Raw genomic sequence first — 15,064 nt, forward strand, 5'->3', positions numbered from 1 at the left:
GGTCAGCAAGCCACAGAAACATCCAAGAGACTGGTTTAGCAGAGGCCAAGAAGAGAGGGTCAGAACAATGGCTACGAAATTAAACAAGTAGGTTTGGATTTGACATATATGTATGGGACGCCCACCGTACCTACAGAACCCAAGCACAGTGACTCCCTATAGGACCTGAGAATCTGAGGACCACGTCCCCCTGCCCAGAGTAAGTGTTTAGGGGGATGAGCATGTGGCCTATGCTTATGCTCCTGGGGCTTCTACTAAAACTCACGGGAAAGGGGTGCTTTCTTTCCCCTGGATTACTAAACTGGTAGGATTCAAGCTTGGAACGGCCCACATTTTGCCAACTGACTGGACAGTCAACTTCAGAATAAGCCAGCAAGAGGACAGAGTGAAACATAAATTTGAGTTCCTGGACCCAGCTATGCCTGAAGCAATCTATGCCTGAACTTTTCAGTTATACCAGATTGTTGTCACCTGAAACCAAAAGAGAGAGCAGACTAGAGCTGGGGACAAAGGCACACTTTGAGGAAAGGTTGAAGGACCCTTACTGCCCTAACAGGGACATTGTGATGTCAGGAGTATCCTTATATAGAATCAGCATTTCAGAGCAGGGCACAGATCAATCAGGTCGAAGTCTCTCATTTTGCAGATAATGAAACTAAGGCCCTGGGAAAAGTGCTTGCCCAAGGTCACCTGGTTAGCTAGCTAGCAACAATGCCTGATTGAAAAAACGAGTTAGCTCTTTATAAGCTAACTTCTCCACCCCAACTCTTTGCAAGCAGTGCCAGGGGGCTAGTTGGAGAGCCAGCTGGTGTGTGAATACAGATCAGGGTATCTTGAAAGGAGGAACATGAAACAGTGGGTTTTGATATGATATAGAGGCATCATAAATGGTACACGACTAAAAATGCATATTTTAATAAAAAGAGTTAAAACTGGCATATCAAATTGCTGTTTCCACAGGTCTTTCAAGGGTTTTTTAAGAAAAAAAAGGTACTTTAACTTAAAATGGACTAACTAAAAGGAACTATATTAGGTAAATAATAATGCCAGCTATAGTTAACAAAAACCATAAAAGTGGGACAAGAATGATAAAGTCTTAGAAACCCCAAGAGAGAGAACTAAGGCGGAGAAACATGCAGAGGTGAGGTTGCTCGGAAGCAACATCATTTGGTCACACCAACTCTCCCAATGTCCGCTTCCATCTGGAATTTAGATGTGTGGCCAGTGACTCATACTGTGTAACTGCATTTCCTGTCCCGGTTATTTTTTTAAAAATGATTTGCTCCTCATAATTAGATCCCACTCACACTGTTCTTCCTTCTTCACGACACTGGGGAGCAAAGGCACCAACTGCTCAGACGGCACCGTGCTCCCAGTGCTCTGCTGCAGACACGAGGAATCCATTATTCACTGCCTTCACCCTAAATCTGGACTTAGTCACCAATTATTGTGATTTAGTCACCAGAAATGTAGGTATTAGGAGCCGTCTGGTATAAATTGGGGGGTTGGGGGCAAGGAGGAGAGGAAAAGAAATAATCTTTAAAATTCAGCCATATAAAATATGCACTTCGATAAAAGTTTGCGGTGTGTAGTGTGTCATTACCTGCCACCCCAAAGGGCCGCCTCAGTCCCTGCGTGCACTTCTTTGTATTTGCATCCTTGAGATCCATCTTCCCCACTCGGACTATTTGACAAATCAAGTAAATTTTATCCCTGTTGAGGTCTTTGTTTCCAAGATCCTGCAGGGCAGGAAATGAATAGTTACACACCATGTGTCTAAAGAAGTAGGAAAGGAAGCCCACTAATAGTAAATGGTAGGGAGATGTACTTAGCACTTAGTATACACAGACCAATCATAGAATTAGTCCTGGGAAAGGTAGAAAACAGGACGATCATACCCATTTCATAGATTAAAAAAGGTGAGTTTTAGAAAGGAAACCGAGTGACAGGTCTCTGGTGTTCAATCCCAATTCTTCAATTTTCAAATTTCAAACTAATAAGGAAAGAAGGATAGAAGTACAGTATCAGCTATACGGGTGGCATTTCCTATATGCCAGCTGATGGATCCAAAACAGCATTTGCCACAGATGACTTCATCCGTCTCATCACTGCTCAGCACCACTGAGGGAGGAAGCAAAAGGAAGAGGGTACAACCCCAACAGTTACCATTTACTGAGCACCTGATGTATGTATATCCTTCAGGAATGGGTTGTTGTGGCACCAAACAATCCCAGCATCTCAGAGCTTATAAGACAACAGAAGTTTACTTCTAGCTCAGGTTACCTGCTCCATGCAGATGGCTGGGAGCCCCACTCATCCACCTACCCTGTGCTCCTAGCTGACCGATGATCCATCTCATCACAACACATGCTTCTACTGTCCCCACAGCAGGGGAAGGGAAGGTGGCAAATTACCTACTGGCCCTTAAAGCTTCCACCCAGAAGAGACACATCACCTTGGCTTGCATTTCAATGACCAAAGCAAGGCAGGTGGCCGCAGTTAACTTCAAGGGGGACAGCGGAGTGCAGTCCAGTGTGTGCCTTAAAGAAGACCGCTGACATGGTGAACTCTGCTAATGTGTCATGCACTGTGCTAAGTTTCTCATAAGCCATTGTCTTGTTTGATCCTTAACAACACTCTGAAGCAGATAGTATTATTGCAGCCCCATTTTATACATGGGAACACTGAAACACAAAGAAGACAAGGGGCTCCCCTGGGGTCATGACCTTAGTCCTTGGAGACACTGTCCAGTCATAAGACCAAAGTCTATAAACCTAACCACCACAACATATCTCTCTCACCATCAGAAAGATACAGAGGAGGGAAAACTACCTGGACCACCTCAGTATCTGACTGTCCGGCTCATATCTAAAAACTTCAATGTTCTTGGGACCGCCTTCCAGCTGGGCTAAGAAGAAAGAACATCAAAGCATGTTGTTGGCATCAGAGTAGAGAATCCTGGTCCTGGCCTTACTCGAGAATAGTTGCTTTTCCTCAAATGAATCCTCATATAGGCATATGCACTGGGAATAACCTCTCAGCTCACATAAGAGCTAGGGCCCAGGCAAAGCAGCCAGCCCCACCCTCTCATTGTGGCTGGTGGGGAAAGAAGAGTGCAGGGGGTTGCAGAGTTTCTGGAAAAAAAACATGGCCCCAGTGTGGTCCACACCTTTCTGCTTGGGGCCTGCGATGGTTACATTTTATGCTTCAACTTGGCTAGGTTATGATGCTTAGTTGTTTGGCCAAACACTAGTCTAGATGTTGCTATGAAGGTATTTTGTAGGTCAGATTAACATCTATAATTAGCTGACTTTAAGTCAAGGAGATTACCTTCCATAATGTAGATATGCTTCATCCAATCAGTTGAAGGCCTTGAGGCTTTATTCACTGTTGTACCTCCAGCACCCAAACCTGAGGTTTCCCAGTGAAGGAGGAAATCTGCCTCAGGACAGCAGTATAGAAACCCTGCCTGAGTCTCAGGCCTGCTGCCCAGCCATACAGATTTTAAATTTGCCAGCCCCGACAACCATGGGAGCCAAATCCTTAGAATAAATCTATCTATATATCTTACTGGTCCAGGTTCTCTGGAGAACTACTAACTGATACAAGGGCTGCCCCTTCACCAGCTGGGGAAATGGACATCTGCTTCCCTACTCTCCAAAGTCTCCCGGCTGGGTAGGGGGAAAGGGAAGGCAGGGGAGAAGGGGGCTTTCTGACTGAGGAAGCTCAGCCACTCATTTGTATTTTAAACATTTGTACTGTATTTTAAACATTTGTATTTTCTGCCCTGCCCTGTAGGCACTTGAATTTGAGATCTCAATTACTTCGCAAGCAGATGGTTGGACAGCCTTTTCTCTGGCCTGCCTCACTACTTCCTCCCACCCACCCTGAAATCCCCTACAAACTTAACTTTAGAAGCCATGTTCATTATTTCACTTCTCTCCCCACAATGACGTTACCATCTCCTTATTTCCTACCCTATTAGTGCTAATCTTCCCCAGCTGACGTGAAAGGTCCCACACATGATGTATTTCCTAGCCAACTGATTCCCCACTCTTCTCTGCAGGTAGGTACTCTATTTTTGTCACAAGGATTCCTTTATTGCTCCACAAACACATGATGCTCACTTTAAACTCGCTCTTTCTTCCCAAGCCCGCTGTCCACACCTCTGCCTCAGATACTTGCTTCTTATGCCTCTATATATCAAAATCCTTCCCATCCTTAAGAGTTCAAGTCTTGCTTCCTTTAAAATGACCTCTGTCCTTAATTCTTTCTCTTATCTCCTTAGGAATTTCCATATTTTTTAAAATATCTAGTTGGTATCTTTCAGAGGCATCCTAGAACCACAAAGGCCCTGCCACCTGAAAAGATCCTTCTAGATGTTATGGGCTGAATTACATCCCCTCAGAATTCATATGTTGAAGTCCTAACTCACAGCACCTCAAAATGTATTTGGATATAGGGCCTTTCAAGAGGTGATTAAGCTAAAATGAGGTTAGTCAATGACTGGTGTCCTTAGAAGCAGAGGAGATTAGGACACAGACACACACAGAGAGAAGACCATGTGAGGACACAGGGAGAAGTGGTCATCTGCAAGCCAAGGGGAGAGGTCTCACAAGAAACCAACCCTGCGAACACCTTGATCTTGGACTTCCAGACTCCAGAACTATGAGAAAATAAATTTCTGTTCCTTAAGTTACCCAGACTGTGGCACTTTGTAACGGCAGCCCTGGCAACTAACACACTAGCTAAGCCTACGAGGTTCTTAATTAAGCCCCTCTTCCACCCCTCTTCTCTGAAGAGATTTCATTTGATCAAAGGAAGACACCAGATCTTTAAGAGCTGCCTCATCAGAGACTCTTGGCACTAGAGAATCTTAGCATGTTATAAAATACTTGAGCACAAGTTATTCTCTGGAGAGTATATAAATGTGCAATCCTCACCCAGAACTGTGTTCCAATCTGTGGTGTTTCTCAATCATTTTTACTTTGGCCTTATTAAACTCACATATTAGGGAAGCTGAGGCAGGACAAGAAAACTTAAAACACGTGTCACCTGATTTAGTAATTCATTAGCACTCCTTTTACTGTTCAATCTTGTTTCCTGTGTATTAGCAATAACCCCCAAACTGGGCAAATTCTTTGGGAAACTGGTAGTATACTCTGCTTTCCTCTTACAGAGCCAAGGAAGGTGAATGCTTATAAAGCATTCAGGGGAAGTTCACCACCGGCCCAACCCATGTGCCAGCTCCTATGGCTCTGCCCTCAAAGAGGAATCCAGAAAGAGCTAACATCCAGAGACAAGAGAAATAAGGCCAGAAAGGCACATGCCTGCCAATTCTCATCTTGTCTCTAACTTAAACATCACCTCAATGCCCAAATGAAAGTAAAGCCCAGTCAAACACCATCATATCACCCTGTTTTAATTATCTGCATTGCATGGATTGCCCTTTAACATTTTCTTGTTTATTTACTCATTTACTTATTTTCTGAATTCCCCCATCACATCTTGAAAACAAGAGCCTATCAGCTTATTCAATGCTGTGTCCGCCATACCTAACACAGAGCTTACCCATAGTATTCATTGGATAGCTCTTGAATCAATAAAAGAAGCTAGAGAACCATGACCTTCCTTGTCTCAAAATGAAGACTCCCATCATTTCAAGATGGAGAAGTATCATCCCATTGAACCAGTCAACCAAGGTTCCCAAGTTCATTTGCTGTGGGAAGGAGAGGTGGTGGCACAGACAGAATTCCATGCAGGCAGAATCACATTCTCATTGATATTGAGAGACACAAATTTACTGATGCCCTTTCCTGCATGTTTACATCATGAATTGGTTCTCTGCAAAATCAACCATTGATTGATTCCCTGTCCTTGTCCCTCTCATGAAACATCTGTCTCCTGGTTTAATCAGGAAGCCCCATGAAACTTTCCTATTTATCAAGAAAATAAATAGGCTCCTCCTTCTAACTAATAATAGATAAACAGGACTGAGACACATTTATATATGCCAGGAAAACTTTGTCTAAGCAATTAGGACTATGATTTTATTCCATGCCTCTGGCCCATTTTTCAGGAAATAACAAACAAAATAAATCAGCTGCACTCCAATCTAATTGTGACATAACATAAGACATTGCATTTAATGGGCTGTAACTGGAAAATTATTGTAAAGCAACGTAGGTTAATCTAGCATGTCGGTCACTCCTAGATCAAACTCATGGGTTTGGCCAATGCCCAAATCCCTCCCTGGCTCCTCCTCTGGAATTTCCCTTCCTAACACAGGAGGCAACAGAGTGAACAATCTCATAAATGCTCCGTTTCCCCAAAGGAGCTTGCAGAGAACCAATATCTTTAGGTATCTTAAGATCACACTCTTAACACACCCTCATGGAAATAGGACAAGAGAAAGGTCTTTGCTGGAAATAATAACCTGATCTTTTTCTTTCCACTGTTTGTCTTTTCCAGAACTAAAAAGCCAGGCTCACTTTTGGAAATAAATCGTCCAACTAACAATTGATTTCAATATTTCTACATAGGTTTTGCCCAGCAAATACTGGTATATAGAAGAATGATCTCAGGGATCTGTTAAGATCTTTAGTCATCTGTGATTTGATTATGTTCAGAATATCCAATTAACAATGCAATCAATGTTCTTAGAAGGTCTTTTCTTTTTTCTGATACATCTTATAGAGGTTTTCAGGAAGTCTGAGCCAAAGAAAGAACTCAGGTTAACCATGAATTAACTGATAAATCAGAATAGCTGCTGTACCCAGTTCATGTAGACATTATTGCTGGAAGGAATCTATGCTTGTTTACACAGCACTCTGCATGTGTTCTTGGTGTGCACGTGAGTGAGAAAGAAAGAAGGAGGGAGATAGAGAGGGGAAGATCCATCTTCCTAATTGCTTCCAAAGGGCACACAATACCCCCCCAAACCCCGTCTGCCCTGAATCTCTCCAGAAAGCCCAGAACACAGATCTGCACCCAGGTCATGCTCCCTCTTAACCAAGTGATTGGTGTCATTTCCAAGATCATACCCTTGTGAGTATGGAAGACAGTAACAAGAACACAGTGCACACCCACCGTGAAGACCACTTTCAGGTTGTTGAGCATCTCGATCTCCTTCGGGAAGCCCCTGCTGCCCCATCGCACCAAGTAGTTCTCACTGTGGGAAGAAGAGTGGCAACCCGTTACTACCTGGGGCTCAACAATGCTTTGGTAAAAATACTCACTGAGCCTCTACTCTGTGCTCAACCAGTACTGGCTGCTGGGGAAATGGTAGTGTCGGAGACAGACATTGTCCCTCCTTCTAAGAGATCACAGTTCTGTCTAACAGAGACCAGGGGACAAAGGAATCACTAATGTGTGCATTCACAGTCTCTTTCCCTTCCCCATCTGCTGAGCAAATTCTGGCCCAGCTACCTAATATTTTTGAAGAGTAGCAGCATTCTCTGTAGAATCAAGAGTGGGAGAGATTGGGGAAAGGATTTTGGTATGTTTTGCTGGATGTTAAGAATGCATTTGCTCTTTTCATCTCATTCCCTTTTCAAGACTAAATAAAGATATGAATTTTTTAAAAATTACCCATTGGACATGGGGCTGTTTCCTTGAAAGGAACATCACATTGTGATGGTCCATAGATGGCCTTAGCCATTATCTGAGGTACACTTAAATAACTATCTAAATGCAGTTGTGACAACTATTTATATTCAATTGTGCTATAAAGATAAAGTTCAGGCTGTTGCAAGAATGTATATCAGAAAAGTCTGGCCTAGTCTGAGTGGTCAGGGAAGTCTTTGCCAGGTATATGACATGTAAATAAAGTCAGTCAGGAAAAGAGAGTGAGAAAGGAAAATGTTTCAGGAAAAGCAAACATACATTCAAAGGCCCTGAGGCAGGCTGGAGCTTGATGCATCTGAAAAAAGATCTGAGGAGAAAGGAATAAGAGAAAACTTAGAGAGGTGTTGTAGGCCATCCAAGGATTTTGACTTGATCCCAAAAGGAATGGATACTCACTGAAGGATTTTATGAGAGGCAGTCACACAGTTCTGACCTATAATCATTTACCAGCTTACATCTTCTAGTAACCATACACCACCATGTGAGGTTCATACTAGTCAGTCCAGCCACACTGGGAAAATTGAGAAGTCTAGTGCTTCTTTAACTTAAGAGCAATTTGAGAGTTTGCTGAGTTGAGTCATAACATTTGCCATGCCATATAAGAGCATATATAGTTGGTGTTAAACAAATGCCCATTATCTTGAATTAGGATAAAAATAAAATAAAGCTCAAAAGCGAAGTCATCCCAAAAAAGCATAACAAGAATTTATCAAAGTTAAGGGGACTTGCCTTAACAATGTCTTGTTACTCTCTCTACTCACTCCTAGAAGACTAATGAGAGCAGTCTGAGCAAGTTCAAAGGGGAAAGGGAACTGATAACAAAATGAAGACAGTTCTGGATCAACCACTGGTTAAAATTCAATTAAGTTGTACTATGGTGAGAGCTGTGAATTGTGAAAGACTGATGAATCACAAACCTGTACCTCTGAAACAAATAATACATTATATGTTTAAAAAAAGAAGAAGAAGAAGAAAGTAGGAAGGGAAAAATGAAGGGGGGAAGTCAGAGGGGGAGACGAACCATGAGAGACTATGGACTCTGAGAAACAAACTGAGGGTTCTAGAGGGGAGGGAGGTGGGGGGATGGGTGAGCCTGGTGATGGGTATTGAAGAGGGCACGTATTGAATGGAGCACTGGGTGTTATACGCAAACAATGAACCATGGAACACTACATTAAAAAAATTAATTAATTAATTTAAAAAATCAGTCAAGTTAAATGTAGCTTTTCTGGGGCACCGGGGTGGCTCAGTTGGTTAATCGACCAACTCTTGATTTCAGCTCAGGTCATGATCTCTGGGTCCTGGGATAGAGCCCTGCATGGGGCTCCATGCTTACAGGGAGGCTGCTTGAAAATTCTCTCTTCGTCTCCCTCTGCTCCTCCCCCAGCTTGCATGCACACACTGTCTCTCTAAAATAAAAGAAATAAATCTTTTTTAAAAAAAAAGTTAAATGTAGCTTTTCTTCCTTCTTTTTAAAAATTTCTTTTATTTTTTAAAAAGATTTTATTTATTCATTTGAGAGAGAGAGAGAGAGAGTGCATGCGTGCTGGAGGAGGCATAGAGGGGGAGGGAGAGAGACAAGCAGACTTTGTACTGAGTGTAAAACCCGACCTGGGACTTGATCACCACAACCCCAAGATCATGACCTGAGCTAAAACCAAGAGTTGGACACTTTACTGAGCAAGCCACCTAGGTGCCCCTCTTCTTTTTTTTAATAAGTTCCAAAAATTTTAGTGGAATTTTCAGCAAACTAAGGAACTGCCAAAGCTCCACAACAACAACAACAACAACAACAACAACAACAACAACAAAAAAAGACAATCATTTCCCACTGGTTATTTCCAGAATGTCTTAGTGAAATACTGGGTCTTTCCCAGGACCTTTGATCACATGTAGAATGCCCAGTAGAGAACCAGCCTGTTAGGTCTAAACATTAGGCACCAGCAATTTTCTCCTAGGGGAAATGCAATCATAAATAAGAAAATCAACTTAGAGGGCTGAGCTGGTTCTATCCATCTCTGCCCAGGAAGACCTGGATGGTAAATCCAAAGCCCCACCCGGCACCAAGACAGGTGAGACCTACTGCACATGACACTCTCCTCTGTGGAAGGGGAGGACCATCCCAACTCCTCTTCAAGCTTTTTTTTGGAAATTAGCCTTGCCACTGGCCAGATGTCTAAACTGCTTCTTTTTGGTCCTATGGAAATTTACCTTAAATTTCCCAAACCAAATCTCTTCAGGCATCCACTGGAATCAGTCCATGATTCATCCCCACATCGAAAGCTCAGTCTCAGCCAAATGTCCCCAGTCCACATTTGGGCCACACTGAAAATGTCCTCACTTGCCTTTGGCAAGGAATGCCTTGCCTTGCCATTGCATGTCAACCCTGGCTAGGCAGGAGTGGACAAGACTGATTTCTTAGGGGAAGAACAGCTATCTAGAGTGGGAAGTGAGTGTTTCCAAGTTCCCCTGCCCCTCTCTTGTATCATGTCTCTTCTCATCTTTCTTTGTTGTCTACTTCCCCTGCCCCCCCTTTTTTTGGTTCTTGCCCCCTTCATCGACCCTTCTCCTCATCTCTCAGTTTCCTGAGGGCTTCCCTGTATTTCTGGCCCTCTCAGAGGCATCACTCAGGCATGCCCCATTGAGCATATCATCTGGTGTGGCACATCAGGGAAGAGAGCTGCCATGTCACTGATCCATTGCCTTTCCACAGAGCTGGTTCAGGTCATCCATCACTTAGATGGGCCAGTGGGCCAGGCACCCCTGTCAACTTGATCATGAAGCATCATGTTTTCCGAGAGGCAGGACCGGTCCTGTGAGTGCTTTCAGGGTCTTTGTCACAGGTACCTTGGGAATAGCTAGCAGGGACCTCAAATATGCGACCACGTGTTGGCTCAAAACCCCACTGGAGGAGACCGGCAGGGTCACCACCTGGAACGATGGTCTGAGCCACAAGCAGAGGCCAGAGGCCCAGTAGTCGGGGCTGGAGATGTACCGAAGTCTTTTCCCTGGAGATTCTCAAAAAGGTGTTCTCGCTTCCTCAAGCTGAGGCACCCAGAAATTCCCTACTTTCTCCATTCTCAAGAGCAATCAGTTAAAGTGGTAATAATAATAGCCACTGCCACTTGAAGCTCTGTGTGTCAAGCCCTGTGCTTCATGTGCTTTTTCTCATTAAAGTCTGAGGAAAAAAATGACCCTGTGAGGTTGGCACTAATATTTTGCAATTGGGCAATCAGGCTTAGAAAGATGAGCTACTTGCCCTAGGTTAAGAAAGAGTAAATGGAGTAGCCAGGATATGAACTCAGGCAGATTTCAGAGCGGACATTCTTAGCCTGCTATCATCCTGGAGGAAACGCAGCTCTCACCATTTACTTCCTTTTTTTTTAAGATTTTATTTATTTATGTGACTGACAGAGAGAGAGCAAGCACAAGCAGGGGGAGTGGCAGGCAGAAGGAGAAGCAGGCTCCCAGCTGAGCAGGGAGCCTGATGGGGGGATAAATCCCAGGACCCTGGGATTATGACCTGAACTGAAGGCAGACGCTTAACTGACTGAGCCATCCAGGCACCCCCACCATTTACTTCTTTATTCCCATTTTATTTTGTTTATTTTGTTTTGCTTTGTTTTTGTTTTGTTTCTATTTTTTACTTAAATTTTTATTTTAATTTCAGTTAATTAACATACAGTGTTATATTAGCTTCAGGTGTACAATATAGTGATTCAACACTTCCATAAATCACCCTGTGCTCAAAATGACAAGTGCATTCCTTCATCCCCAACACCATCGCCTATTTCACCCATTCCCCACCTACCCACCTCCTATATAAAGTGGGAATTTTTAGTCTAGCTAACACCACCTGTATGAATCTCATTTTTTCTGGTTGTTCTCCAGTATCAAAAACCTATTTATAAAACCCTACTGTGTAACCATAACCACACTATGGGAAAAATTTGGTGGTAAATAATATTTCTACCTGACTCACATATCCTACATGAAGCTATTTCCACATTTTCCACATTTTCAGGCTCAGTTTCTCTTCCAGGTAGGAATTTCTCCACAAGTAATGATGGGAAAAAAAAGATGCTCTGTGCTCTGCTAATTCCAACCTCTCATATATAGAGAAGTCAGGCAATATTGAACACACCTACCTTATGACCATTTGCTTGTTGGGGTCATAGAGAGACATGAAGAGCTCAGCATCTTCTCCAATTCGGCACACAAAGTTCCTCACAAAGACATAGAGGCTGTGGGTGGGGGATGAGGAGATCCGGGAATACATTCCATAATCTGGCTGGTCTTTGGACTAAGAGTTGGAGGGAAGAAAGGAGAAAGGTGGAGAAAATCAGCCCAGTAACACTTAGGATTCAAACCTGAAGATTTCTTCAGTATATGCAGGTCTACCAGCAAAAGTTGCTGTGATCTGAGCCAAGTCACTTTGACTTTCTTGGCCTTAATTTTCTTATTTTGGGAAATACCACTGTTTGGCCCAGGCTTCCTCATAAATTTAATGTCATAAAAAACACAAACCATACAAAGAAAAAAATGCTTAAATGGACTTCATCAAAAGTAGAAACTTCTGCTTTTTTAAAAATGCATTTAAGAGGGAGGAACAAGATGGCAGAGGAGTAGGAGACCTAATTTGGTCTGGTCCCAGGAATTCAGCTAGATAGGGATCAAATCATTCTGAACACATACGAACTCAACAGGAGATTGAAGAATAGCAGCAACTCTGAACAGAAAAGCGACCACTTTTTGGAAGGTAGGATGTACAGAGAAGTGAATCTGAAGCGATATTTGGGAAGATTAGACGGCAGGGTAGGGGGGCCTCTGTCAGCTGCTACCAGCAAGTACAGAGCAGCAGAGCACAAAATCGGAACTTTTAAAAAGTCTGCTCCACTGAGGGACGTCGCTCCAGTGGCTAAGCAGGGGGGTGGAAACTTCGCTGGGACAGTGTGGTCTCAGGACCCCCGGGGTCACAGAAAGACCGGGGGTGCCTGAGTGCGGCAGAGCTCCCAGGTATCGGAGCGGGGAAGCCAGCTGCAGAGACGGAGCCGAGGCACAGGCTCTCAGCTCAGGGTTGCCATAAACCGTGATCCGCGGCACAGTCGGGCCACTGCTTCTCCATTAGGGAACCCAACAAGCGGCAGATCTGGGGAGCCTCCCCTTCCTCCCCGGGGAGGAGCGGCGCGGGAGCGCACCGCAGGGATCTGCTGGGCTCGGAGACTCCACACGGGGTCAGGTGCCAGAGATAGAAACGCTCGGTCACAGGCCGGGTGAGCACGGAGTGCGGCCGGAGACCGGGGAGACGGGAGTGACTGCTTTTCTCTGGGAGTGTGAACTGAGGAGTGGGGCCCCGAGTTCTCGGCTCCTCCGGGAGCGGATTGGGAGGCCGCCATTTTCACTCTCATCCTCCATAGCTGTACGGAAAGCTTGCAGGGAACAAAAGCTTCCGAGAGCAAACCCGACCAGATTACTTAGCCCAGACCTGGCAAGGGCAGGGCAATTCCGCCTCCGGCAAAGACATTTGGGAACCACAGCAACAGGCCCCTCCCCCAGAAGATCAGCACGAACAGCCAGCAAGCCAAGACCGAGTTTACTGACCAATGAGAATGGGAGAACTCCAGCGCTAGGGGAATACTGCACATAGAATTCATGGCTTTTTTCCCATGGTTCCTTAGTCTTTCAAAGTTGATTTTTTTTAATTTTTTTTCTTTCTCTTTTTCTTTTTCTTTTTTTTCTTTGAATTTTTCTTTTTCCCTTTTACAACCAACATCTTATCAATCCCTTTTTGAAAAAATCTTTTTGATTTTTCATTTTTAGAGTCATATTCTATCCCTTCATAGTAGTTAACCTTATTTTTGGTAGATATATATAAGTTGTTCTCTCTTTAAAATTTTGGGATACAGTTTCTCCTAATAGACCAAAACATAACCTAAATCTCTAGTGTATGGCTTTGTTCTATCTCCTGCCGGATCACATTCTCTCCCTATTTTTAAAAATCCTCTTCTTTCTTTTTTCAACTTTCTTTTTTTCAACTTAAATCCAACTTCTTTCTTTTTTCAACATCTTATCAATTCCTTTTATAAAATCTTTTATAATTAACATCTTTACAGTCATATTCCATCCCGTCATCGTATTTACCCTTGTTTTTGTACATATATGTTTTTCTTTCTTTAAAATTTTGGGAGGCATTTTCTTATAACAGACCAAAATACACCCAAAATCTAGTGTGTGACACTGATCTATGCCCCAGCCTGATCATATTTGACCATATTCTTTTTTTTATTTTCTTTTTCTTTTATTTTCTTTTTTCTTTCTTTTCCTTTCTTTTCCCCTGGTTTCAGGTCTCTTCTGATTTGTTTATGTATATTTTTCTGGGGTTGTTGTTACCTGTTAGCATTTTGTTCTCTCATTCATCTATTCTCCTCTGGACAAAATGACAAGATGGAAAAAATCACCTCAAAAAAAAGAACAGGAGGCAGTACCAACTGCCGGGACCAATCAATACAGACATTAGTAAGATGTCAGAGCTAGAGTTCAGAATGATGATTTTAAAAAGACTAGCTGGGCTTGAAAAAGGCATAGAAGATATTAGAGTAACCCTTTCTGGAGAAATAAAAGAACTAAAATCTAACAAAGTCGAAATCAAAAAGGCTATTAATGAGGTGCAATCAAAAATACAGGCTCTAACTGCTAGGATAAATGATGCAGAAGAGAAAATTAGTGATATAGAAGATCAAATAACGGAAAATAAAGAAGCTGAGAAAAAGAGAAATAAACAACTGGATCACGAGGGCAGAATTTGAGAGATAAGTGATACCATAGGATGAAAAAATATGACAATAATTGAGATCCCAGAAAAAGAAAGAGAGAGAGGGGCAGAAGGTGTATTGGAGCAAATTATAGCAGAGAACTTCATTAATTTGGGGAAGGAAACTGGAATCAACATCCAGGAGGCACAGAGAACACCGGTCAAAATCAATAAAAATAGGTCAACACCCCAATATCTAATAGTAAAACTTACGAGTCTCAGAAAAAAGAGAAAATCCTGAAAGCAGCTCGAGACAAGAGATCTGTAACCTACGTTGGTAGAAACATTAGAATGGCAACAGACCTATCCACAGAGACCTGGCAGGCCCAAAAGGACTGGCATGATATATTCAGAGCACTAAATGAGAAAAATATGCAGCAAAGAATACTATATCAAGCTAGGTTGTCATTGAAAATAGAAGGAGAGATAAAAAGCTTCCAGGACAAAAAAAAAAAAAAAAACACTAAAGGAATTTGCAAACACAAAAACAGCCCTACAAGAAATATTGAAAGGGGTCCTCTAAGCAAAGAGAGAACCTAAAAGTAACGTAGACCAGAAAGGAACACAGACAATACACAGTAACAGTCACCTTACAGACAGTACAATGGCACTAAATTCCTATCTTTC

General features: G+C 42.9%; 1 protein-coding gene across 1 annotated transcript in view; it reads right to left on the reverse strand.

Moving 5' to 3' along the window:
- The window catches only part of DOCK2 (dedicator of cytokinesis 2), a 407,203-nt gene that overhangs the window by 346,229 nt on the left and 45,910 nt on the right, over positions 1–15,064 (reverse strand). Inside the window, exons 8-10 of the mRNA XM_028102762.2 lie at positions 11,775–11,929; positions 7,090–7,171; positions 1,604–1,739 (exon numbers count right to left, since the gene is read on the reverse strand). Coding sequence (XP_027958563.2) covers positions 1,604–1,739; positions 7,090–7,171; positions 11,775–11,929 — 373 coding nt within the window. The remainder of the gene's footprint in view (positions 1–1,603; positions 1,740–7,089; positions 7,172–11,774; positions 11,930–15,064) is intronic.

This window comes from Eumetopias jubatus, unplaced genomic scaffold, assembly GCF_037043125.1.
Source record: "Eumetopias jubatus isolate StellerSeaLion01/CBP00866 unplaced genomic scaffold, mEumJub1_p1.0 scaffold_5, whole genome shotgun sequence".
Lineage (NCBI taxonomy): Eukaryota > Metazoa > Chordata > Mammalia > Carnivora > Otariidae > Eumetopias > Eumetopias jubatus.